Source organism: Hippoglossus hippoglossus, chromosome 2 (genome assembly GCF_009819705.1).
Source record: "Hippoglossus hippoglossus isolate fHipHip1 chromosome 2, fHipHip1.pri, whole genome shotgun sequence".
In the NCBI taxonomy this organism is placed as follows: Eukaryota; Metazoa; Chordata; class Actinopteri; order Pleuronectiformes; family Pleuronectidae; genus Hippoglossus; species Hippoglossus hippoglossus.
The window spans coordinates 9867030-9893105 of NC_047152.1; the positions used below are offsets into that span (position 1 = coordinate 9867030).

At 47.7% G+C, this 26076-nt stretch overlaps 2 protein-coding genes and 1 long non-coding RNA gene across 18 annotated transcripts in view; 1 reads left to right on the top strand and 2 right to left on the bottom strand.

Moving 5' to 3' along the window:
• Nucleotides 1-6734, bottom strand: part of LOC117773474 (protein unc-80 homolog) — a 35494-nt gene extending 28760 nt beyond the window's left edge. For 4 of the 13 annotated variants that reach the window (XM_034605520.1, XM_034605550.1, XM_034605547.1 and 1 more), the window contains exons 1-7: nt 5372-5752; nt 4981-5029; nt 4462-4618; nt 3556-3896; nt 3091-3214; nt 2922-2986; nt 2496-2638 (exon numbers count right to left, since the gene is read on the bottom strand). In XM_034605520.1, coding sequence (XP_034461411.1) covers nt 2496-2638; nt 2922-2986; nt 3091-3214; nt 3556-3896; nt 4462-4618; nt 4981-5029; nt 5372-5463 — 971 coding nt within the window. In that variant the 5' untranslated portion in view covers nt 5464-5752. Of the gene's footprint in view, nt 1-2495; nt 2639-2921; nt 2987-3090; nt 3215-3555; nt 3897-4461; nt 4619-4980; nt 5030-5371; nt 5771-6583 lie in introns of those variants that run through there. The other 9 variants (XM_034605551.1, XM_034605552.1, XM_034605543.1 and 6 more) reach the window with 4 other exon arrangements.
• Nucleotides 6735-7207: 473 nt separating this feature from the next.
• LOC117776001 lies at nt 7208-25781 on the top strand. 3 transcript variants are annotated; one of them, XR_004616367.1, is made up of 4 exons: nt 9984-10119; nt 11962-12132; nt 23430-23586; nt 25434-25781. It is a non-coding gene; the product is annotated as an uncharacterized LOC117776001 (long non-coding RNA). The 3 variants fall into 3 exon arrangements; XR_004616366.1 differs by lacking the exons at nt 9984-10119; nt 23430-23586 and adding an exon at nt 7208-7289; XR_004616365.1 differs by lacking the exon at nt 23430-23586 and having other exon boundaries at nt 9965-10119.
• The window catches only part of LOC117775987 (microtubule-associated protein 2-like), a 38575-nt gene continuing 22054 nt past the window's right edge, over nt 9556-26076 (bottom strand). Inside the window, exons 4-20 of one of the 2 annotated variants that reach the window (XM_034609634.1) lie at nt 21387-21557; nt 20652-20726; nt 19608-19817; nt 18302-18606; nt 16210-18211; nt 15894-16097; nt 15670-15807; nt 15116-15171; nt 14867-14875; nt 14284-14398; nt 14100-14150; nt 13191-13498; nt 11151-11243; nt 10614-10706; nt 10408-10489; nt 9890-10002; nt 9556-9798 (exon numbers count right to left, since the gene is read on the bottom strand). In XM_034609634.1, the coding sequence (XP_034465525.1) occupies nt 9589-9798; nt 9890-10002; nt 10408-10489; nt 10614-10706; nt 11151-11243; nt 13191-13498; nt 14100-14150; nt 14284-14398; nt 14867-14875; nt 15116-15171; nt 15670-15807; nt 15894-16097; nt 16210-18211; nt 18302-18606; nt 19608-19817; nt 20652-20726; nt 21387-21525 (4203 nt within the window). In that variant the 5' untranslated portion in view covers nt 21526-21557 and the 3' untranslated portion in view covers nt 9556-9588. The remainder of the gene's footprint in view (nt 9799-9889; nt 10003-10407; nt 10490-10613; nt 10707-11150; nt 11244-13190; nt 13499-14099; nt 14151-14283; nt 14399-14866; nt 14876-15115; nt 15172-15669; nt 15808-15893; nt 16098-16209; nt 18212-18301; nt 18607-19607; nt 19818-20651; nt 20727-21386; nt 21558-26076) is intronic. The other variant, XM_034609642.1, reaches the window with a different exon arrangement.

The following is a 26076-nucleotide window of genomic DNA, read 5'->3' on the forward strand; positions in this document are numbered from 1 at the left end:
TTATTAGCCTATCAACCACTCCTGCCACACGGCTTCATTAATAATGCATCACAGAGAGGGAGGATGTAAACAAGGGCACAGCCTCCCTGCAGCATCATTGGGAGAGCAGCAGGGAGAGCGGGAGCCTCAGCCTACGTGAGTCCACTATAAATAAGCTGGAATGAAGGTCAGCGTTTGGGAGAGCTGCAGAACGTATGGGCCGCCGCTCGCTGAGGAGGAACATATTGATACCACGAGAGGCGGCGTGAGGGAGAGATGGAGGAAAGCATTTAATCGTGGCCGCTGTAATAAATGGAGCAGGAAGAGGTGGTCGATATCTACATGAATCACTTTGAGAGCGGAAAGAGGCTGTATCATGTTTCACTGTCTAGCCAGTAAACACACACACACACAGACACACACACACACAGCCTACTGCTGTTGTGTCAGGTTGCCACGGAGACCGAGTGACGACAGCCACCCAGGAGCCCTCCGAGAGGCGCCGGCCCTCTCTCCAGCTCCATGCGGTAGCAGAGATGCAGCAGCAGCCAGCCAGTTGGCCGTTGCCATGGCAACTGCCTCAGCATCAGCAGTGCTGTGAGTGGCGCGCGATGCTGCGCCACGGGATGAGTAAGCTGCATTAATCACAGGAGCTAATGGTGGAGCTATCTGGGCGGTGCGGCACAGAGGGGTGTGTACAGAAGAGCGAGGAGCAGACACAAATATAAACACCGGCGAGGGCTCGGGGCAATAAAGAGCAATAAAGAGCAATACAAATATTTTTAAATCAGGGACATTCTGATCTGATCATTGACATGAAAACTCCTGTGGTACAGCCCCCCCCCCCCTCTTTCTGGATCCATACAGCGGGAATCCAACAACTTATACTCCCCCGGACCAGCTGTGGCCCTTAGACAAAATGAAATGTCAAATTTCTCCTTTTCTGCAGATATGAAACCCACATTTATCTCCCTTCTCTCTTCCCCTGCTCTCCTTTGATGCAGCGTTTTGCACACAACAGCTTAACATTCCCACGAGCGACACATGAAGAAAGCTATTAATCTGTCTTGGTTGTGTGTGTGTGCAGCGAAACAATAGAGATAATTCTCCTCCTTCCTGCATTAGCATGTGACTTCTCACAAACCCTCTGATGTTTGAGTGTGTGAGGATATTATTACCAGCGCAGGGGGAGGAGGGTCCGGGCTTATTTTGATTAGCAGTCACTCGCTGCCTGTCGGAGGGATTGTGAGACGAGTCGGACGTGACTTGTCTGTTTGTCAGATGAGCAACACACACATCAGTCTCGTCCTCTCAGCCCACCGGGTGGCTGGTTCAGGACGGTGACAGGCCCGGGGTTATGAACTTAAAGTCAGTAAACGCACATGTAGGATGTGCTGAATGCAAATGTAATGAGCTGTTAATGTGGGGATTCTCGGCAGAGCAGGTTTAGTATTTTTCTGGTAACACAGAGCATCATATTCATGGTGTAGTGTGGATTTAAAAACCTGTTTTCTTGTTAAAAAACACACAGGGAATGACATCTAAACTATGATGTCTGTCTAGTTATCAGCAGGATTATGCAACGAGTCATTTGGTGCAGCTTGTTGGATTCAAGTGGTGGAGATCTGCGCTCTAGTCTTTCTATGATTTAGTGAAACGTCTGTAATAAAATTAGTCAGGTGTCATTAGCTGCCAACCGCGCTGGTCAAACCTGCCTCATTTGTGCCAAAGCAAACACAGATTGAGTCTCGGTCTGAGCGATGCCAGACTTTGCCGTGGGCAGAGTGAAAATCAAGCCAGGCCGTGTCATGCCAGACCAGGGCCAGTGCCAGCATCAGACATGTAGCACATTACTTCAGCATAATTACCCTGCTTCTGCGGGCAAATGTCAGACGGGTGTGTTGATGCTGAAGCAAGATGAGGCTCTGTATGTGTCGTGTTTGACTTGAGGAGACAGCGCAGCTTAGGGCAACACATCGCACGGGGGGAAGGAGGAGCTGTTCACGTACGCTCGCAAGCGAGTGGAGCCAGCGGTGTGTTCGGCAGACGGTGCCGCGGGGCTAAATGTTTAGCCATCAACCAGATGATGTCACCAGGCCCGTGTCAGAGCGGGTCACTGATAAATCACTTCTGCTTGGTTTCAACTCACCGCTGGATTCCAGAGCGTGAATCACTCCTTTATGAAAACAGTATTGATCATAGGAAGCTAATTTATTTATAATAGAGTTCAAATAGATGACTTCCATTTATCAGATGTCCTTATATATGAAAGTGTATTAAATCAAATATAATGTATTATGAGATTTTCTATTTCATTGTTGGTACTAAAATGTATTTTTACAAAAAGAGAAACATGGATGAAAAGTGTAATTTGGTTTCCAGGTGGATGTTTCCCATCTGGTGTAGCCGTGCTGCATTATGACACCAACACAACCACCATGACCCTTCCACGTAACACAACAACACACACACACACACCTCCTCCTCTTGAGGGTTAATTCAATAACAGTGCTCACTTTTTCTTGGAAGGGCCTTTGACCGGCGGGGGTTGCTGGGAAGGGCCACCTTTCTCCACCGAGTTACCACGACGACAGCTCTGCTCTCCAGCCGAGGGGGAGGAGGAATCTGATTGGGTGGTTTCACAAACCACCTGGAAGCCCTGTGAGCGGGAGAGATGGACAGATACTGTGGACAAACAGCAGATAAACAAGCGGAAAGACGCAGAGAGCGACGTGTCCCTGATCGTTAAAGACTCTGTGGCTTGTGTCATGACCCTGGATAACCACACTAATGCTCCCGGTCGACCGGTGCTAATGAAAATGAACAGTCGGGCCCCAGAGGGAACGCCGGAGGGGGAGGGGAGGACGCCCCGGACTCTCGTCTGAACACATTCAATCAACACGCGAAGCAAAATCTGACAAGGATCTGCTTGGCTCACTCACCATGGGACCAGGGTTTCCAGATCCACAGGGGCTGCACTGGTTGTTGACGGGGGAGTTCCTCTTAGCTGTGGAAACAGATTACACGTCTTCATTGGGAGAAAATAAAGATGGATTGACTTCTAAAAGGGATGTAAAGGGCTTAAAGGGAGGGTTTTCTGTTTTTCCTCACCTGTCACGATGTTTCTCACAGGTTTGATGAGCGCTGTGAAGGCAGAGATGTCCGGCTGCCGGTGCTCCCACATCGGCTGCCAGATTACCAGGCCACTGGCCAATCGGAAGGTCAGGTCCGACTCCTGTAAAAGAGTGACATATTCATAATCTCATTTCTAGAAGAAGCCTTTTCTTCAACCATCTCCCAGTTGAGCTAGGATTTTATAACCAAAACACGTGATTTGAAATGTTTTGATATCATCACGTTGTCATGGCGTGTACTCTGTACTCAGTACTCTGGGAATCCCCAGAGTACTGCAACATGACTCCTGTATCTGTTTGTACACACAGATCAATAGTAGAAGGGCGACCCTGAGTGTGTGTTGAGCCGCTCAAGAGGAGCCTCTCGATTAAACGCCCGACAAAATATTAATATGTTTTAAAATAAAGCTGCTACAACAAATGTCCCTGAGAAACATCAGACCTTTATTCGATGAATGAGCGGAGCGAACAGGAACACGAACAGCTCCACGGTGGCCATGCTCTTGTGGAACAGCTTGGTCCGGGTGTGCTCATCCTCCTCCAGCAGGGAGCCGCTGTGCTGGGGCCCAGACCCCCCCAGGGCAGAGCCGGAGCAGGAGCCGGGAGCCCCGGGCGACGAGCCCTGGTTCCCCACCGGCTGGAGGAAGGCGCTGCTGCTGCTGCCCCCGGACCAGCTGTGGCCCAGGCTCGGCTCATGGTTGCACTCCTGCGCCGCCTCCAGCAGCATCCAGTGCAGCGTGTGGAGCAGCTTGGTCTCGGCCACACCCAGCTTGTCCTGGTGGCCTGTGAGAGGTCAGAGGTCGAGGCTTAATGTTTCAGCGCTGCTAAGTGAGGTGATGAATGGGCGGCATGATGAAGTTTGGTGTTTTGTGCATGTTCCTGGAGGTGTATGACACAAAGAGCTTGATTCTTCACTTCTGTCATAAACAAATATGCTGAATATCTACTTCCAGCTTTTTAAATGTGAAGATTTAATTAATTATAGAATTAAATAATGATATAAATAATCAATAGTCAAAGCCATATTATTAAAAACACAAGAGCAAGAAGTATTTTCTATCATCAGTGCCAATGTCAAATTTACATAAATCTATTTATAGACAGTCAGTGTACGTTAATATTCCCAAATGAGAATTTAGACGCTGACATGATCCAGAGAAACAATCTAATTTAAACAGGCACATGTTGTCCTGTGGTGAATTGGAAGGTCGAGCAGTTCTGTGTCTGTGCCGTGACTCAAAGAACATCGGTTTTGTGTTTTGTTGGATGAGGATAACCTGGATGAGGCTGTCAAGTCGATGCCTAGAGCCGGGGTAATGTGTGTCCTGCGTGTCCTGCGTGTCCTCACCCAGCTTGTTCCTGTTAGACAGCAGGATGGAGGTGCAGTGGAGTACATGAGGCAGGGCCGCCTGGACGAGCTCCCAGCGGGAGATGCTCTGGATGGCCTCTGACAGGGCCGGCGACAGCCCGTGGAGCTTATTCTCCACCAGCACCCGCTCGAAGGACTGGGGAGGCAGCCAGGGAGGAGAAGAAAAGAGACATCAGCCAGGAACCAAAGCCTTTTTCTTTGACTATCTCAATGTCCCACATGGCCTCCAGCGGGGCGATGCCTGTGGGAGAGACACTGGCAGCTCTGTTCAGACCCACAGGGATCTGGAAAAGTGTCATTATGGATATGAGTCTCCACAGGTCCGGCTCCTGGGTAATAGGAGGAAGTGAGGGGGGGGGGGGGGGGGGGGGACTCATTTGCTAAATGTAAAATCAAGAACCCACTTTATCTGCAGGTGCATTAAGGTGAAAAGGGATTACGCAGAGAGGGAGCGATTATTCCCCATCAGCACACAAACGGCTTTATGAGATGACTTACCACACAGGAGGCTTCATACTGTTTCCCCAACTTCGGACGCAGAAACGCACTGAAACATAAAAAAACAAAACAAAAGGAAAAACATCCTCATGTGACGTTTTCCATCTTGTCATTTCACCGCAGCTCCTCCGCTCGCCCCACTTTCCATGCAAATGTGATTTACAGGTGTGACATCACGCAATCTGCATCCGTCTCCGTGCACAGTTATCACCAAACCCCCCCCCGCAGCCCACCTCCCTCCATTTAAAACATCAGTGCACGGATACACTCAGCGGAACAGTGGTTTGAATCCCAATGAGCCACTACACGCAATTCTGACGCCGTGTCCGCGCACAGATCCACATGCTCCCGGTTGTGTGCGAAGGGCAAACACCTGTTATCACGCACTAACCTGGTCTGCCTCCACAGGAAGGTCTGGATGGGGAACGGTATTCCCTTCCCGCACTCCGGCTCGTTCTCGTCCAGGCTCTTCCTCTTCACCATTTTGGCCGGAGCCGCCTGCACCGCCCGCCTGAGCGCGACCACCGGGCGGCTGCTGCCTGTGCGCAGGTGACCAGCGAGGCTCCCCTCACGACATGACCGGGTTCGTGCTGCGTAAAATGGCTGCAAGTGTCGGTCGGTCGGCGGCGGCGGCGGAGGTGGAGAGAGGCAGGGAGGGAGAGAAGGAGGAGAGGAGGATGGGAGGACGGGGGGCTGCTCTGATTCTGGTTCCAGCGCCTCCCTCACCGGACACTGACAGCTGATCAGCTCCGCTCATTTATCCGGCGGAGCTTAAAGACGCAGTGTGCAGCTGCGCCAGATGTTTCCAACACACACACACACACACACACACACCGCTGTAAACACACACATGCTGCTGTAACACGAGCGATACACACGTTTAAATATCAACAGGTTGTTCAGTCGTGACACAGAGAGATTTAAAAACACTATGACACTAAATAGCCACTGTTAAATACAAGATCCTGCTTTTAATAATGTTCTCAAGTGGACATAGAGAAGTGATGACAGCTAAATGTGGCGTTAGGTTCATAAATAAAAGCAAATGCTCATTTCATAATGTAATAATGGGTCTAATTAAAGTGGAATATATAAGTTAAAGCCCATTTGAACCATTTATCTATAATCTATATATATACAGTAATGCATCATCATTAAAAATCATATGCTTTTATCTTTAAATGCAAATTAACTGCAACAAATGAATGTAGAGTAGTGGAAATGTGTATAATGTACTGTGAAGGGTGCAGAACATGCTAAGTGTCAGTACTTGTACATAAATACAGCACTTAAAAATGGGATTTAAGTATTTAGTATCTTTAACGTCATACATTTTGGGCTTAATTAAAAATGAATGAGGATTATATCTTAACTTTTAGACCCAAACATGTGTCAGGTAATAAAAACACATAATAGCATGGACCACTGAGCTCCATGTGTAAAAGCTAATGTAATAACATCATAGTTACATGTGGAGACATAACATAGCATATTACACAGAAACTACAAGATAAGGGAACTTTATAATGAAATATAAGTCGTTAATTCAACATTATTTTATTATTTCACAACATACAAACAAGTTAAACTCTTGTGTTTACACCTCAAACCTCCAGTTTGTGGGATATCTGCAGAAAATCAATAATAAAACAACACACACGTCTTCATTGGTGTAAAATCATCAGAAAATAAGCGTCACAAGTTTTAAAAAACTTTAAAATGAGCCGTTTTTAATCAAAATCGGGAGAAGACGCTGTTGTTCTTCTCCAAAGTCCGCCATGTTGGATTGTTGTTTACAGCCGCCATGTTTCTACGGAGGCCGCGAGCAGACACACAATGCGAGAGGTTCGCGTGGAGACACCTTTACCTGTGGGTCGCGCCTTCACCGCTAGAGGGCACCAAATCAAAGCGTTTAGCCATTAGCCTGCTAAGCTAACTGAAAACTGGGTCCTGCACCGGGTCGGGAACCCGCGGTTTAGCGGGTGAGAACAAAAATATTCGGTGTCTGTTATTTTTTATATTGATATCGGTGATGAAAAGTCAAATAAGCAACTGGAAAAAATGTTTTATTGTGAAAGCCGGCGACACAGCTTTGACCCGCACACGTGGACTTTATTTTGACGTCACTGATGCGACAGCGGTGTGGGCTAGCTGCTAGCTGCTAGCACAATACACAAGGGGTGAATACACAACTGTGGACAACACATCGTCGAGAGACAAGTGGGACGTTTGGGACAAATAGCTTGTGGCACAGCCGGAAACCAGGAGCTCCTTCGCTGAGGAAACATCTGGACAGCAGCAGGAGAGCAGTGAGTTCAACAGCTGGTGTTTTATTCTGCCAAAGAGGAAGTGACGTGTTCTCATGTTCTCATGGCACAATATGGACGGTTTTGTATTTCTGCACAGCAACCTCGTTGTCAAGAGCAGTGACACGTCAGCGTGAGAATAGTGATACTAGACTGCACTTAATCTAAGCTATTAGCATGCTAAGCTAACTAAAACTCACTAGACTGCACTTAATCAAAGCTATTAGCATGCTAAGCTAACTAAAAACTCACTAGACTGCACTTAATCAAAGCTATTAGCATGCTAAGCTAACTAAAAACTCACTAGACTGCACTTAATCAAAGCTATTAGCATGCTAAGCTAACTAAAAACTTACTCAATGGCTCTAAATCCAACAAACTGGTTCTGGAAGTTGATTCAGTTTAAAGTGAGAATCCATTAAAGAGAAACTATCTCATGTGAGCTCAGTGTAAAGACTGGAAACAGCCACATAACATTACTGACCCTCATAACAATAATTACAGTAATAATAATAACAATGATAATAATAATAAATTCTATTATACATTTCAATAGGAAATTCTCATTCTCAAATGTTATCTCATCAGGATCGTTTATATTAAAACATACATGTATTTATTTATATGTATTTATAATGTTCATAAAACATGCAAGCAGACAAACACTCTAAAGTGCACGTGTGTGTGTGTGTGTGTTCAAGCTTAATATGAACAACACATTATGCTGTTGCATGTTTAATAATGAATAATAATAATATTAATAACCTCTGGATCTTGAATAAAACCACAATAAATCCATCACAGTATTTTTCTCTACACAAAGAAGAACCAGAGCGAGTCACTTTTTATTTTCTTTATTTGTGTTGCCGTCATCCTGCAGGAGCGTTTGTCATCAGAACATCAGAAAGTGTGCACACATCTACATGGTCTTTTAAATACACTTTACACAGGCAGAAGGGGGCGCTGGGGAGCACGGGGGCAAGAGGGGGGGAAGCACAGAAGAACACTGGAGGGGGGGGGGGGGGTGGACACTGGGGTTTCACAACGGAGAGCAGAGAATATGTTCCTGTTTTCACTCTTATTTTTTTAATGAATTCTCTTGAAGTCGTTTTCGGGTCAATCGCACTAAAGGGCCTCGAAGCTGCTCCGTCAAAACAAGTATTTTCATATAAAGCTTCTTCCTTTCCCCCATTTCTCTTTCTCTTTCTCTTTCTCTTTCTTTTTTTATTCATTCACAAACACACGACCCCCGTCTCTGCAAAAGGAGAAAAGTCACAGGAGCAGTTCAAGGACTGAAGTAAAGACACTGAAAAGTTTTAAAATTTCTCCAAATAGATGTAATTTTTTAAAAGTTTAATTCGCCATGCCAGCATAACAGCGTTGTTGTTCGCCCGATGAAACCACGAAGCAAACGTAAAAACCAAATAAAAAAGAGCAGCCTATTGGTTTGAGAGGAGAAAAACAAGAGAGGATCTATTGGAAAGCTAATCTTTTAGCACTTGACTCACATAACTGCAGAGGTTATCCACGCTGAGGTGCTAATAAGCCCGAGCAGCCACAGGGAACATACAAAACCAGGGACAACTTCCACTACAGTGACATTTATAGATATATATATATATATATAAAAAGAAAACAGAACAACGATTCAGCACATATCAGGAAATCATACCATCAAAATCCAACCGACAAACCAAAAAAAAAACTTCATGTCGTTTGACTTAAAATGTCACATTTTTTGCAGACATGCTCATCAACCACTCTTTTCGCGCGTACGCTGACACGCCCTGTTTCTGTAAGTTACGTCTCACGCACACGTGTTTCTTTAAGACTCACGTCTAGTTTCTAGTTGCTATATCTTGCATTCGGTACCGTATAAATTCTGGATGGACGTTATGATCACGGGGTAAATGTTTCCCCCCCCGTGCACATGGAATGTGGTGATGCTTTTCAAGCTAAAAAATAACCGCTGTACAATCGTAAAAACCATCGACTCTTCTCCCCGACACACGTCCAGTCGAACCGAAGCATTCGGCCTAAAACTAAACAGAAACGTCCGTATCTGAGTGAAATGAAGAAGAAATAAAGAGTGAATTCAGTTTTAAAATCCCACTGGAATGTGTGGAAGGGTCGTTGACGGACAATCAACTACAACAGCCTGTGGGGTCATGTGTGTGAGGGTGGGGCCGCAGTGAGGGATGCTGGGAAAACACTGGACGCTGATCGGTGAATGATGGGAGAGATGCTGTGGACTTTTTTTTTTTTCTTTTTTTTGTGGGTATCCGAAGCGGGGGCAACCGGCTCATAAGCCCTGCTTGGCGAGGGCGGCGGTGACGTCCTGGGCCAGCGTGCAGAGCTGTGGCGACTCCAGGAGGTTGATGCTGCCGGCGGAGGACAGGCGAGGGGAAGTGCCTCCCGTCTCCACGCCGGGGGAGTGGGTGACGACGATCTCCGCGCCGTGGTCAACTCGGGCTTTGGCCGTTTCCCGGAAGGTCAGCTTGTGGCTCTCGATCTGTCGTGTGTGGAGAAGAAGGAACGAGAGTTAAGGTCAGGGTTGTTTCTCTGATTCTGGCAGCGACAGATGTGTGTGTGCTTCTTTTTACCATAATGTTGCCCCCTCCAGGAGTGTGGGTGGTGTTGCCCAGCGAGCCGACCTTGGACTGGGCCTTATCCTTAAAGTCCAGCTTCACACTGTCAATGCGCACGTTACCGCCCCCTGGGAGCAGGACAGCGAGAAGGGAGAAGCGTCAAAGGGGCATCGCTCGCCTGCAGCTTCTCCTGAGAGCAACGCTCAGGGCAAAGAACCTCATGAGGAAACTGTGCTGGACAACAGGTTGGACCTGTGGACCTCCTCACATACAGTCACTTATGTGGCTGGTTTAAATCTTATACAGTCAATGCATTTAAAATCACTTATTAGATTAGATATTAGAAAATTCTAAATATGAGAAAATAAGTGAATGCTACTAGTTCACCTAAACTCCTTGTACGCATCATTTAAGAATAAATCTGTTCTTGCACGAGGCCCAATGTTCTTTTTTTAAATTCCTCGTCAATGTGTGTGAGAATAAGTGAAACCCAGAGTGTGTGCATGTGATGCTCCAGCAGGTCTGTCTGGTACCTGGCCTGTGGCGGATGTTGGACATTGAGCCACATTTGGCGGTGACGTGGCTCAAGTCGTGCTTCTTGGTCTGGATCTGGATCTGTGGAGCAAATATGAATTCATGTTCACGTCATGTAACAGGAAACATGAGGAAGGTACAGTTCACGCGCACGTCCACACCTGAATGTACGAGTTTAAACAGTAAGATGGAAGATGTCACTCACGTTTCCTCCTCCGGCCGTGTGCTGGATTTTTGCCAGGGAGCCACATTTAGCCTGAACGTGGCTAAAGTCCAGTTTCACACTTGGAATCATGACCTGTGAATGAGAGGTGACTTAGTTATTATCTAATAAACCTGCAAACAGCCGACACTGAGGGATCATCATCATCTCCTCCCCTCTGTCCTGCACAAAACAATCCAGGGAAAGTTTAACATCTCTCACGTTAGCGTTTGGATTTCAGCGGATCTACACGACAGGAAACCAGAGCTGCTCATCGGTGAGTTTAGATAAACACAGTTATGTCTTCAACTTACAATAGAGTCGATTATTTCACTCTGAAGCAAAAGTGCAACATCCACCGCCTGAGTTCTGTTTCAGTTGGATAAAGAAGAAACGTGGATGTTCTGAGCTTGGCCCAGACAAACAGATGGCTCGACAGATGAACATATAAAAGTAGCATGAGCGAGCGCTGCAGCAGCCGAAACGAGGAAGAGGAAGAGGAGGAGAGAACAGAGGAAGAAAAGAGAAAAGCGTACATACATTGCCTCCTTTGGGCGTGTGCTTCAGATTATCCTTGGAGCCGCACTTTGACTGAACACGACTGAAGTCCAGCTTCTCGCTTAAAATGTGAACCTAAAACAAAATCCAGTGAAAACAAAAGGAAACAACTATATGTGCCTCGTTGGACGGAGTCAAGTGTGATCAGTGTTTTCATTTACAGTAAACATGTGTTTACATTGAATTTACTCTGAGAAACAAAGAAAAATACTACCAATACAGATATTTAACATATTTAAACTCGCTGATGCTCATAAACTGAGTAATTGAAGTATTTCTGCCTCCTGCCACGACAGAAAATAAAGAATCAAAAGCTAATCCATTGTTTAAGGATCAGAAATGAACAAACAGAAAAGAGAAATGTGTTCAGGGGGAAACACACGAGTGACATGACCTGGATTCTCCTGACAGCTCTTTAAACCTTAAATCCACACACACACAGACACACACAGACACACACACACACACACACACACACACACACACACACACACACACACACACACACACACACACACACACACACCTCCTGCCATCTTGCCCCATCTGCAGCTGCAAGGTCGACCAATGACAAAGCCCCAGAGCTGAACCCAATTACAATAATTAACAATTATGTGATTAACTGATTTGACATTGAAGCATATTTATATTTTTATTTTATAAAACTAAAACCTCATCTCCCCGATTCTTTACGTCTAGGTTCCATGAAACCTGCTCTGCTGCTTCTCTGACTCGAGCGTCAGCGGCGTCATTAACAATGTCTTCCCCTCTCTCCGTCACATTCCTCCCTCAGAGAGAAGCTGCCAGAGCGACGACGAATCGCCTCCTCGTCCGTGTTTCACAGGGGTTAATGAAAAGTCTCACCTCCGAGACGCCGCAGCAACATAAAGACTGAGCGTCGCCGCGGTTATGAGACGGAAGAATGGCCGACCGCACATCTGTTACAGCCCGGAGACGAGCGGGGGTAAGACTTTTGAGTGCGTGGGTTTAACAGCGTATTCATCAGTATTATTATAAGTGAGGGTCCGTGAGGATATTAAGAAAAAGGAACATTTAAGTGTTGATGCACGGGAAATTCAAATTAAGGGTTTTTATGGACCTGCTGAGCAACAGCTTTGTTTAAAACCTAAAAATGAGGCAGTAAATTTTCATTCTGTGTCCGTGACACAACTTTTCAATAAGTAATTCCACCCGAAATTATTAATAGTCCGAGCCGGAGGGAGAATCTGACGCCAGCAGCTCCCCAGGGCGAGTGATTCTGCAGGTCGACTGCTCCTCAGAGGTGCTCCTGGTTATTCTTAGGAGAATATTTCAAGAGGAGGAAACAACACGAGACATTTGTGGTGCAGCTGAAGCTTCTTTCAGGAGAATGAGAGGAGGAACAGGTAAAGAGGAGAGAGGGGGGGGGGTGGGTGATGGAGGTGACGGAGGAGAGGAAGCAGGTGGACGGTGGACGACATGGCGGCAGGTTCAGAGGCGGTGAGGATGGAGGAGATGTTTTTAAAACACTCGGAGAGAGAAAAGGAAGGAAAGAAAGAAAAAGAAGCTCGTACACACGTTCCCAAATTCTGACGAGAGAAACAAGTCATGAAAAATAAAAGTTAAAAGTCAAAAACATGGGCAGTAAGTCTGTTTACACCTTATTTATCTATTTATTCAATATGTGTAAGGTTGGTACCATATTTATCAATTACTACTTTCTAAGTTACACCCGTGAGCTGGATGTAACGTGAATAAACTACAGTTTAAAGAATAAATAATAGTATTAAATGTATAAATGTTGTTTAGCTTTGTACACACAAATTAAATATATTTTATCTGAGGTCTAAAATATAACTTGAGCATTTTCTGCCCCCATGTGGCAGAATTAGGTAACTGCATATCATAAAATATGATGAATATTTACCTTAATTTATCTTTTTCTGTGTGAATTTAACCTCAAATCCTTAAATTTCTCTCTGTTAGACTTTGACTTGTTGCTGTTTTAAATTCTGTTTGGATTCCAAACCTCGGTCCCGTTACCTGTCCGCCCTTGGGCTGATGTTTGAGGTTGGAGGTGGAGCCGATCTTAGACTTGATATTCGTCAGGTCGGGCAGCGGCTGGTTGAGAACCTTCAGCTGCCGTTGGGCGGTGGACGGCGACTTGGGCGGAGTCCGGATCACCGCCACCTTCTTCTCCTGGAGGACGCTGAAGGACTTGGGGGTGTGGCTGCCGGGGGTGCGTGACCCCGGGGTGCGGCAGGCGTAGCTCGGGGGTGTGCCGGGCGTGACGGCGGTGGATCCGGGGGTGGAGGCGCCGCTGCGGACTGACCGAGAACGGGAGTCTGTGCCTGGAGGAGAGAGAGGGGAGGTGGGATTAGAAGGAGAAGTAGAAGAAGAAGTCTTTCCTGGAATATGGAAGAAGAAGAAGAAAGATCAGTGATGGACTGAAAGGTGCGTGTGTGTGAGTGAACGCTCGTGAGGACGAGAACGCCGCCTCGCCGGCGCCAAATCTGCAGCTTCCACAAATCAAACATCCCAGCTCAAACAAGAGTGTTTGACGAGCAGCCTGAAAACACACAGTTCATCTGAAGCTGGAGGCTGGTTGCCGGGATACCGGTGCAGCCAGGACCAATAGGATCTCAGTCCCGAGGAAGAACAGGAAGCAGGAACCTGTTGCTATGGATCCCACCTGCTCACTGTGATAAGGACACTGCAGGTTTAACAAAAACACTAAACAAGCCTCTTTCTGATTGGACGATGAAGGTGATTTCACTGTATTTGGGAAAATAGACGAGCAGAAATGAAAATGTTGCTTATTGTTGTGTGATTAAAAGACTTTTAAAACCTTTCAGAACAACGTGCAACCAAGATGAATGAATCGTTCACAGGAGAAGAACTAGATGTGGTGTGTTGCTGATGAGGGTCTAACAGGTCTACATGGTGGTCTACCTGCCATACAAGGGGCCCTTCCAGACCTGCTGACCCCTCTGGACCGGATCGCTTTAAAGAAGACGGGGGGCGGGGGAGGTCAGAGAGGAGCAGGGTGTGTGGGAGTTAGAACGTGATCAAACAACACGTCAGCGAGACTCAATAAAGTGAATAAAGGAGGAAAACGTGTGGAATGCGTTCTTACAGGTTGGCCTGCTGGGGGTGCTGTCGTCCTGCTCCGCAGCGGGGATGTGGCGTGTCAGGGACTTGGCCGGCCTGGGGAGGGACGACCTCTTCTCCGGGCTGCGGTACGCTCTCTCCTGGTATCAACACAAACACAGTGAAGAGTCAGCATCATCATCATCATCATCACCACCTGCAGCGTGCATTACCCATCAGCCCCTGGGCTCCTTCCACTTTACCTTCCCATCCCATTTGTGGGGCAGAGGGGAGGGGCGGGAGCATGCAGAGGAGGGGCGGAACTCACTGAGCTCCGCCTCCACCAGGGGGCTCCGCTTAAGGCTACAGGCAGAGCCGGGCCGGGGGGGATGGTTATCGAACCCCCGGCGCTGCGCTGCCATCTTTAAGAGTACGGCCCGCGTGGGGCTCTGGACGGAAGGCGTGGCGAGAGGCGGGGGAAACGTGCAGGAGGGAGGAAGAGGTGACAGATGGAGAAACAAAGGAGTGAGATGAGAGGAGTCACGATTTGATGGAGACAAACACGACACAGCATCTTGTTCAGAATGTGAATATGAAATGATGAATGTCGTTGGATTTTCTTTACTCACAGATTTCCTCTGTTGAGTTTGGTAGAGATGAGGAAAAAAGCAGCGAGCATGCGAAGACAAGACGGACAGAGAAATAAAAACAGGACACAAAAGCAAACGTGCAGAAAAGAAAGAAAGTGAGGAAGTAAAGAAAAGTTTGTCGTGCAGAGAACAGGTGTCGTAAGAAGCAAACTTGTGTCCTTTCCACCTCTACATTGTGCGTGCAGAATAAAAGGTTCAAACAGTCATTATATGTGTGTGTGCACTCACAGTGGTCCTCTCCCTGGACTGGTGGGCCACACTGAGGGGCTGGTGGCTCTCCATGCCTGCAAAGAAAACAGCCCCGATGTAATAACCAGCGTGAACCAGCAGGAGGAGACATTGCTTGTACATCCAAGTGCATTAATGCTCCCTGAATGGACACCACTGTGTGAAATAAGCAAAGGGAATTAGCTGCGATGTGTAACAACAACAACAACAACACACGTCCTGATAATCACACACACAATCCTCCTTTTCACACAAAACTCTGAAGCCACGTCCAGCAAACACAGAAAAAGAGAGAAGCGAGTCCAGAAGAAAACACGAAGCCAAACAGCCGGAGATGCACCAAATGAAACCGTGAAACCAAAAAGTGACGATGGAGAGAAAACAGAGTTAAAGATGAGTCTGCTGCATGTGATGTTTGCCAGCTACATTGCACCTGCACCACTCAACAGCCATCAAGAGAGAGGGAGTCACTTCTGATTGTTCTTAGCTCCTAATGACGAGTGCAGCACCTTATAAATCAAGTTTGCTTTCACTCTCTCTATCCACGTGTTCACCTGAGGCCTTGCGTCTAGCAGAGCCGTGCAGCAGAGCGGGCCGCGGGTGTCTGGCCGCCGCTCTGGCTACGCTCTTTCGAGATGGAGAGCGACTTTGGAGGACTGACAGCTTATTCTGCTCAGCCCTCCTCATGCCTACTGGCGAAAAGGGAGAGAGAGGATTACACCAACAGGAAACACAGACCAAATCAGACAACACTTCTTCTCCAAGACTAAATCAAAACCTTTTTTCTTCTTCATCTCCTCTCTGGGATGGTGGCCGGGCACTTTGCGGGACACTTTGCTGTCAGTGGTGCCAACGTGGCCCCTTCCTCTGCCAGGGGCCCGTTTAGCGGGTCTGTCCACCACCGCCACCGCGGGCGCGCCGGTGGAACTCTGGGTGAGAGGAAGGGCTTCGATTTGCTCGGTCATAATACTTTTGTCCTCATCTGCAGTGGAGAGGGATCAGAACAACAAGCTTCCTGATGCTAGAAATTAACTTTAATTCACTTTTAAACATGTTTTCACAGGTAATAACTTTTAATGTACAAGCTCCAGTACCTTGTGAGTCCATCCAGCCACTGTCTGTGTCCAGGATGGAGACGTCCAATGTGGTCTCATCGTTCTCCCCCTGACTCGTCTCCTGCACCTCCTGACCGATCTCAACGTCCTTTTCCTCCTCTTCATCCATCCTCTTCTCTTCCTCCTCTTCCTGTTTCCTCCCTTCTTCTCGGCTTGTTTCTGCTACTTCTTCCTCCCCCGTCCCGTCGTCTCTGCCTCCGCCCTGGTCGGAGCACGGAGACGAGTGTGTCGCACCACGACTCCGTTCTTCCCCTCTCGACTTAGGCTCTTCTTCCACCACCTGGTCTCCTCCCGTCTCCTGCTCTTTCTTTCTGTCTTCAGCCTCATGCGTCTTCGGAGGAACAGGCTCCTCTGCTTCCTCCATCATCTCCTGAGGCTCCTCTGCCATCTCTATATCGTCTTCATCCTCTTCCTCTGCTTGTGCTTGAGGTATGACGATGATGGAGGTGGTTATTTGTGAGTGGATTTTGGCTTTTGGGCTCTTTTGTGTTTCTGTGACTTTTTTAATCTTCTTCTCTTCTGAGGACGGAGAGAAGACTGAAGATCTGTTTGCTTCTTTACTTAGTTCTGATTCTTTCTGCTCGGGTGGCATCGTTTCTTTGTCCAACTCCGGCTTTTTATCATCTCTGCTCTCAGATTCTAACTCATCCTCCGTTTTGACATCTTCCCCAGCTTCGTCTTTAGCGTCTTGGCTTTCTGAAAGTGCGTCTTCTGGAGATTTGGGGGGGGTGGGAGTCTGTGGACCCCTGCTCAAAGGGTCCACAGGACAGAAAGTGAAGGAACTGTCCGGTGGGATGGGGGAAGCCTCTCTGGACGGGTCTTTCTCCACGTCAACCTCAGGGATGGCTTGGATCTTGAGGTCGCCAGTCAGGCCGCTCTCCAAACGAAATTCATTCAGCCTGTCTTTGGACCCAGTCATTGGGATTCTCAGGCGATCGGGTTTCACTCCGCTCGTCACGGCTCTTTCCATCATCAGGGACGTCTTCCCCGGTGAGTCCTTCTTCTCTGTTACAGTTTTTTCATCCGGTTGCTGGATTCCCTTGTAAACACTGAGCTCTTCCTCGACCTCGCTCTCCTCAGACGGGAAGCGCTGGTGCGGAGAGTGTCCAGGACTGGGAACGTCTGCAGGAGAAGGCATCGGCCCCGAGTACTCGTTGAAGACACAGTAGCCCAGTTCCTCCAGCTGGTTTTCCCTCCTCGAGATCGTATCTCCCAAAGCGAGCCGGGCCAGAGAGCTGCCCACGAGGGACGCCACATTGGTGGGCACCGACTTTCTCCTCATGTGGTCGACCTCCCTCCTCCCCGCTGACAGCTGAGGCAGCGCTCCCGCCAGGTCCAACATCTCAGAGAGGCAGAAACTGGACATTTCCTCGTCAGGACTTGGAGGCGTTTCTTCAGCAGGAGCATCTTCGTGTGCGTCAGCAGATGTTTGAGTGATGGAAACCGCTGGAGGAATCTTGTGGTCATGGCTCTCCACGGGTGGCGTTGAAGGGTGAACGTCGGCTTCATCGAAACTTCCGCTGATTGGACACAAACTCTCTGAGAAGGAGCTGGACTCCTTCTCTGAGGATCCGACTGTGATGTTCAACGAGAGGCTTCTCTGCTCTAACGACACTTTACAGCTGGACATCTTCACTGTCTCCTCCTCTTCCTCCTCTTGCTTCAGCACAACATTTTCAGGTTCTCTTGACTCCGTCTCTGCCGCTGTGCTGAGCTCGTAATAGCTCTGAGTCTGCGGTGGAATGTCTCCAGGGGTTTTTGAGGACGTCTCAAAGTAAGTCGCAGCTCCTGGTTTCTGTTCTACCAACATCCCAGATGTGCTTTCGGACTCTGCACCAGGTTCTGGACTCGATTTGACGGTTTCAATATCAGTCACTGGTGTCTCGTCCAATCTAATGTCACTACCTCCATCTTGGTCCGTCTCTATGGACTCAACTGTCGGTTTCTCTTTGCTTGGCGATGACTCTTCTGACTCTTTCACCTCTTGTGACTCTTCTGACTCTTTCACCTCTTGTGACTCTTCTGACTCTTTCACCTCTTGTGACTCTTCTGACTCTTTCACCTCTTGTGACTCTTCTGACTCTTTCACCTCTTGTGACTCTTCTGACTCTTTCACCTCTTGTGACTCTTCTGACTCTTTCACCTCTTGTGACTCTTCTACTTCACCCTCTTCGTCTTTTCTTGCCTCCTCCATCGAGGAGGCTTCTTCATCTTTCACAGACGGAGGAGGAGGTTCACTCGAGGCGACTTCTTCCCCTTCAGGACTCGCTTTCTCAACAACCGCCTGCTTCTCGTGCAGCGACGGCACTTGCTGCTCGTCCTCTTTCACCGCAGACTCACCAGACTCCGGACTGAGACATTCTTCTTCCGGCCGGGCTGCGAGTTCGAAGGACACTGTACAACTTTGTGCGTCTTCCAGTCACGCTACCTAAAAGCTTTCGCGAGCAGCATCCACAACAAGCCAATACAGAGAAGCGGAGGCCGTCTGCACACAGATACAGTAGCTCTCCATCAGGCAGAACACACAGCGCGGGGGGGGGGGGGAGTACAGCACCTACGACAGCGTGCAGAACTGGAATGAAGGGATGAGTTGCATGACGTTACATGACGAGAAATAAATGTCCAGAAATGTATTGAATTCCTATTGCAATACACAGGGAATATATACTTTTAGTCTTTGCAGTTTTGTGAAGTGAATTTATAAGAAGGATTTATAGAGAATTAATTTACAGATAAGGATGATGCATGTCCAATGATAGTGGATTATAAGTGATCTTAGTAACAATAGGAAAACAGGATTATCCTTTGCCTTGGGATGGAATGAAAACAACATCGAAACTCAAAGTGACGGATACACAACAGCCGTAGAATCGACTCTGATTCGTGAAGCACCCGAACAAGTGGGCGTTCTCAGAAACACAATATTCCAGCAGGATCCACAGAAGAATACAACAAATACACTCAACTCTACAATGCTGGACAGTTCACACAGTGATATTGGCATTTGCAATGTAGCTGGCAATACAAGAGGGCAGAGAGGTGATCAACCGCAACATGGTTGATCAGGTCTTCTAATGTCGCTCCGATGGAAAGCGAATGGCATGAGAAAAGCACAAAAAATCAAAGTGTCGTGTTGTGTCACTTTGCAAACGGCAACTTCAGGTGTCGAAGCAGAAGCTGAAGAGCAAAGAAGCTGGAGGAAGGTCGGCAGCAAAGCCTGAGTCGCATCACACTTTGGAAGTCGAGAGCGGAAAAGTCTCCGTGCCCGATAAACAGAGCACGAGAGGATCATGCAAAGAAGGAAATGAACAGTCGCACATTCACTCAGTTTAACCACACACACACACACACACACACACACACACACACACACACACCTTTTGGAGACGAGCTGCGTTCACCTGGATGAGCTCCTCCATTGAGGACCTCAGGTGTCTGCTGGCAGCCCAAAGCCTGGGGCTCTGCTAAATAATCTGCCTGCTCTAAGAGCGAGTCTCCTGGCTGCTCATATGTCACCTCCTCCTGGTGCCTGTCGGGAGCCTCCTGCTCCTCCTGCTCCTCCTCCACCTCCTTCTCTACTTTATCTTCTTAGAGCAGGAAAGGAGGGAGACACATGGATGAGACATGGAGGACGACAAAACTGGGGTCACATGGTTTGTCACTTTCAGCTCTGATGGAGATGTACGGGATGCAATCAACACAACCTACAGACTCTTATTGATCTATAAATATTCAAACACAGCTACATCATCACGTGTATTTAAAGGGTTTTAAGTCTGAGGATATTTTATGTATCTTGTGTTTAATAAACCATAAAACATGCAGTGAAACAACACGATTACCTCCACCAAGGTTATGTCTGTTTGTTTGTCTGCAAGATTACACAAAACCTACTGCTGGTCTGGGCCTTGGCGGAGGTGTGAACTCTACTTAATCTACTTCTACATCTTGTTGATTGCATGCCACATGCACAGAGGAAACGATTAGAAAACACTTGTTGTTTTCCGAGAGCTGAAAGCTGATGTGTGATTCACAAACTGGAAAGACAAGGTGAGTCGAAGCAGAACGGAGGAGATGCTGAGAGGGGGAAGCAGCCGGATGAGGTGACGGGCTCCAGTGGCAGGTCACGTGAAGCGAGGGAGGATGTTAGTGTGGTGGTTTTAGCTTCAGAGTGAGATTGGACAGTGTCTGAGTGGACAGGACAGAAGGGGACAGGCTGCAGACGTCTTTAAGGTGATCAGTGGACATGCAGAGCGGCACAGAGCCCTGAAACTAAAAATCAAAGGAGGAGAAGAAGAAAGGAGGAGGAGGAGTGGCTGCCTCGTCTCGAGACCCCAAATTCTCAAGACGCACACGTTTGACCATTTCCACCATTCACACTCTCATGCTGGAGGGTCTGGTGTGGGTTTACGTGTGTGTACCTTGTGCCACGGGCCCGATCTGCTCAGCGGACGGAGAGGGGGGAGGGGAGGGTGGCAAATTGGCTGAGTCATCCACTGCGAAGGGAGAGAGACAGAGAGACAGAGAGACAGAGAGAGAGACACACAGGGAAGACAAGACGTGGATGGGAGGAAGGAAATGAAAAACTAACAACTCGCTAATAACGCTGGTGGCGTGTTTGATGCAGAGCGGAAATCCCAGGATCCTCTGGGGTTTGATAAGTGACTAGTCTGCTGTTTCTCCAGAGCTGATTCATAAACAGATTATAAAACAACAACTTACCTTAAAAACATCACATATTCTCACTAGAGCAGCTCAATATTCAGATTTAACATAAAAACCCACAAAACATGAAAAGTTAGCCCCTGAATAAGAAGCTTAATCCTCTTCTCTACGTCTATTATCCTGCTTCTCCTTCTTTAACTTGTCCTCCTCTCTGTCTTTCTACGTTTCTGATTTCTCTCCATCCTGTGCACCTTTGAAAGAAAAGAGTCGGTCTGAGCTAAAAGCAAAGTGTGATGGAATCTCCAGCCTTTTTCAGAGCTGCAGCAGATTGTTCAATCACGTATGAACGTGTTGGAGGGATTGATCGCTTTTCTCTGGCACTGCACAACCAATCACATTCCCCGGCTCGCAGCCATCTGGCAGCGTGCGGCCCAATCAATGTCTCTGCCCCAGTGAGTCGTGCACATGTGCAAACACACCACCATCCGTACCTGTCGTTCCAGGATGTGCAGCCGCCCCGCCGTGGAATCCGTTCTCCCTGTAGCCGGCGCTGTAGGCGGAGAAGCCGTTCTCGCCGTTCTCTTGGCCGTTGGAGGCCCAGTGCTCGTCTGGCTTCCGACCGTCTGCCATGCCTGGACGCCGGGGAGGGGACGGGTCACCTGGTGGGAGACAGAGAGAAGGGGAAGATGAGCAAAATACAAAAGAGGGGAATCCTCTGAAGCATCTCAATACGATGTGGCAGAGCAGTCACTAGAGGGAGGTAAGGAGCCACGCTGCCGCTCCACCGGCTTTGTCTTTGTCTCAGCGTCCACGTGCTGAGGCAGGAAGCAGAGAGACAACTGATCTGCATCTCGCCGCTCGGAATTCACCGATTGTACATTTCACACGACTCCCACAGACGGAGCATGTGTTTGATTTCAGTCGACATGGTGTGAGATTCTGCAAACACACACACACACACACACACACACACACACTCAGACACACACACGCTTGATTGATCTTTAAATATCCACCAAAAAGCAAATCATCATCATCCCAGAATGAAATAAAAAAAGCACGACAACACGCAGCTTGTAAAATGATAGGTGGAAAAAGGGAAAGAAAGAAAAGATGCGGACACACCCTTCACATCCCCTCAGCGCCAGAGATAGGGAGGCTGTTACCACGGCAACCAGCACAGGTCTTATGGGTGGGGTAGGAGAGGGGGGGGGTCCGGCAGATGGGTTTGACGGGCAGATAAAAGACTGACACACACACACACACACACACCTATAGATACATAATTGCACTTATTAGCTGGAGCGCAACTAGCCCCCCCCCCCCTCATTCATTTCAATAACAACAAAAGACAGCACCCCCTCCCCTCCACAGGAAACACACCACGCTGCTGTTTAAACAGGATTAGCACGAGGACCCTCCCTCGCTCATAGACTGCATCTTCATCATCGAGCAGCTGATTCCATCAGAACAACCTGTGTTCCCTCGTCACCTCCAGCAGCTCCGAGCACTTCCTCTAAATCTTTGTCTTTGTCAAGCTGCTCTTCTCTTTCCTCATGTTCTTCTTCCTCTATTCTCCCACTATTAGCCCATGTGAAATATACTGGTGTCGGCCCGTGTGCCCCTCCTCTTCATCCCTCTCTCTTCCTGCCCATCCCTCCTCATCCCTCCCTCCTCCCCTGCAGTGCTGCGTGGCGACAGGCTCTCGGTGATGTGGGCTAATGTCTGCTGCAGTGGGGAGATGTGAGGATCAGAGGAGAGAGAGAGAGAGAGAGAGGGAAGAGGGAGGAGGAAAAAAGACCCACTGACACTGTGAAGCTACTGGGCCAAACTGTCTGAGAGTAAAAATCCCAGCCCAGGGCTCCGTCTACAGTCGCAGCTGTTGCTAAGGAAGAAAACCGGTGCGCTGACAGCCACACGGTGCCGATGCTGGTTCAGAGCTGACCTGCTTTCAGCGGCTGTTTAGTAAATAATGTGCCAGCGTCTGCCTTCGCACATTGTCCCTGTGAAGGACGATAGAAAAAAACAAGAGCTGCTTTGATAGAGAAAGAGAAAACGACCAAAATAGATCATTTCCTCACAGGTTCAGATGCACAACATCACAGGGGGCCAGACTTACAGCCAATGAATGATGATGCCTGCAGAACACTACAGTGCAGTGCCCACAATCTGAGAATCAGATCCAAAGAAAGACTCCTGCACATGCTCTTTAAAGACGTCTGGCACATGTGTTCAGATTGGTTCTGGTGGTCGGTGGTTCTAGTTTTTGGAGGAAGTGTTTTGAAAGAATTGATCCCGTAAAGGGCAAATACCTCCACCGATATTTAGGCCTTAAAGGAAAAGAGTCCTTGGTCCCACCCCTCCACAAAATGTCATAGAAATCGGTTCTGTAGTTTTTGCGTAATCCTGCTGACAAACGAACAAATACTGATGAAACCAGGAGAAATTAGCTCGTTACTCTTCTGTAGAATCTCAATCTGTGAAATTTAAAGTTTTAATCAATGATTAATGTTTTTTAGTTTTGAAAGAGAGAGAGAGAGAGAAGAAGCCGAGCCGCTCAGCGTGTGAGCTCAGCCCTGATGTGGACGGGGTTAAATCAACAGCACCACCAGTCAAAAAAGAGCTGTCACATCTCGTCACGTCTCTCCAACTCAACCTGGCGGCCTCGTCTCTGCCAGAGAGGGAGAGGAGGTGAGGAGGAGGCCCGGGGCTCGTCTGACTTCCACGTCCCCCCCCCACCGACCCACCCCTCCTTAGTTTGTCTCGCACTCGCCACACTTCACTTTACCTTCCAGCCCGAGCATCCCTCCTCTTCCTCGCACCGGCGCCACCGCACCCCAGCCTTAATCCGACCTTACTTCCCCTCCCTGTCTGCAGCCCCCCCCCCCACCCTTCTTTCCACCAGCCCCACCCTGATCTGGGTCAGCCATCACGCCTCCGTGGAGCGCCGCTCTCATCGGAATGTCACCATCCATTTAGGAGGGAGGATGGAATCTCTGGCAGCCTCTCAGTGGGCCAACCTGGCCTTAATCCTCAGTGTGTGTGTGTTCTCATCATGTAGAATATCATCTCTATTTTATCTCCTTGTTGTCTTTTCTACTTGGAAATGTTGTTTTCTATAGTTGTACATTATTTAAACTTTTAACCCTGATTTATATTCTGAGTTTCTTTTATTCTCAGAGTCTCAGTGACCTTTTTATTCACTGGAGATAATAAGCTTTTGTCTCCTCCTCCTCTCGTCCTGCTGCCTTGAAGGAGGTCACTGCTCTGCTTCTCCATAAACAATCAATACATCAGACAAATTATTTACATGTTTACAGATATCAAATTATAATGAAAATAATAGTTTAAAGAATGATTCTGGAGCAAAATGCTGTTGCTGAACCTGCTGGTGTGTTTAGTGGCATATAAATGGGAGTATATGCATTAACACTGTATGGTTTGTTGCAGGGGATGATGGGATGGTGTCAAACTGACGAGGAGGACGACAGCAAGGTTGTCGTGACCTGTAATTAACCCGGACTCCAGCTTCCTCCTCCTCCTCCTCCTTCTCCTCCTCCTCCTCCTCCTCCTCCTCCTCAGCGGATTAAGTTTTGTTGACTCAGCAGAAACGTGTGCGGGACTGAAGCATAACCAGTGAAGTGTGAATGAACAGTGTGTGTGGTGAACACACACACACACACACACACACACACACACACACACACACACACACACACACACACACAGAAAGAAAAACACACTCCTGTTTACCAGAGATTCAGGGATGATTCCACTCCAGACAAATTTAGTACCGTAATACAGGCAGTAGAGGTGCACTGAGATTATGTGACTAATAATTTCTGATTAAACTTTTCATTATCACTAAAAACATTTTGCCTCAGATAAAGCAATTATTATGAATCAAAGTCGTAAATGTGGTTGGTTGATCTGAGGGGAATCATGTGATGAGATGTTGACGACACGACAACAAATCAGAGGAACGACTTTACGACACTGCAAATTCAGTTAGCATCAAAGCTTCAACTGAAGAAGTAATAACCAATTTTAGTTATTGATTCATCTGCCAGTTATTACCTCAGTCACTCAGCTCGTGTTTTCTCCCGTTTGTTTGTTTGTCAGCAGGACGACGCAAAAAAACACAGATTTCCAGGAAACTGGAAATGTTCTTGGACATTGTGAGACATTTATAATATTTTCAGATTTCAGGGGGAATAATTGACGATATGAAATGCTTCAGTCTCACAGTCTTCAGATCTGCCGGTGAATCTACTGACCGGAAAACTTGCAGGACTCCACCACGGAGGCTGGAGGCTCATTTCTAAGAATATGCGACAATTATTCATCTTAATAAGAACCGTCATAATGTATTTGTAGTAGTGTCCTCTAGTTTTTCTCAAGAATATAAAATAAAGTATGATTCAAGATAGAAAATGAGAGTTAAAAACTGTAAATTACAATATTAATTGACGATTATCATTGCTAATCATCTGCTGTTCTACTCTGCTGCTGTGAATGGAGCCTGTTTCCCCTTTAAGTGGATTTAAGAGTTGAGCCGACTGGAGCTGCCTGCTGTGTCATCCCCTGCTCTGCACCTTCAGCCTCAAGTCGATGCTTCCTGGCACGCACCGCCCCCGCCCCGCGGTGATGTCATCGTTCCCATGGCGACATGAGACCCAGAGGTAGGAGGGGAGGGGCCAGGCTGGTGGCGGTCAGGAGGAGGATGGCGGCGGCACAGAGCTGCACTTTGACCACGTTATGGATCTGGAAATAGGTCACCAGACCCTGCAGGCATGAGGGGGTGAGTGTGTGTGTGTGTGTGTGGGGGGGGGGGGGGGGGGGGGGGGGTCTGTCGTTACTAACACAAATGGAGGCCGAGCCTTTTAAATCATCAATACTCTGATGGCTGGTGGTTGAGGGCGGAGGCTCCTTCACATATCACCGTCTTATCTCTATGGACGTTTGGTCCTTTTTACACATTTTACTGACAAATGAAATATTGATCATTCAAAAGCAATTAGCCAGAATAATCAATAATCGTTAAAGTCATATTTCAATGGGTCCAGCTTCTTCAATATAAACAATGTGAGCTTCGAATGTGGGAAAATTTGATCTGTGTCTTTCACATTTTATAACACAAATGCACAACTGATAAATTGAGACAATAATCAATATTTGCAG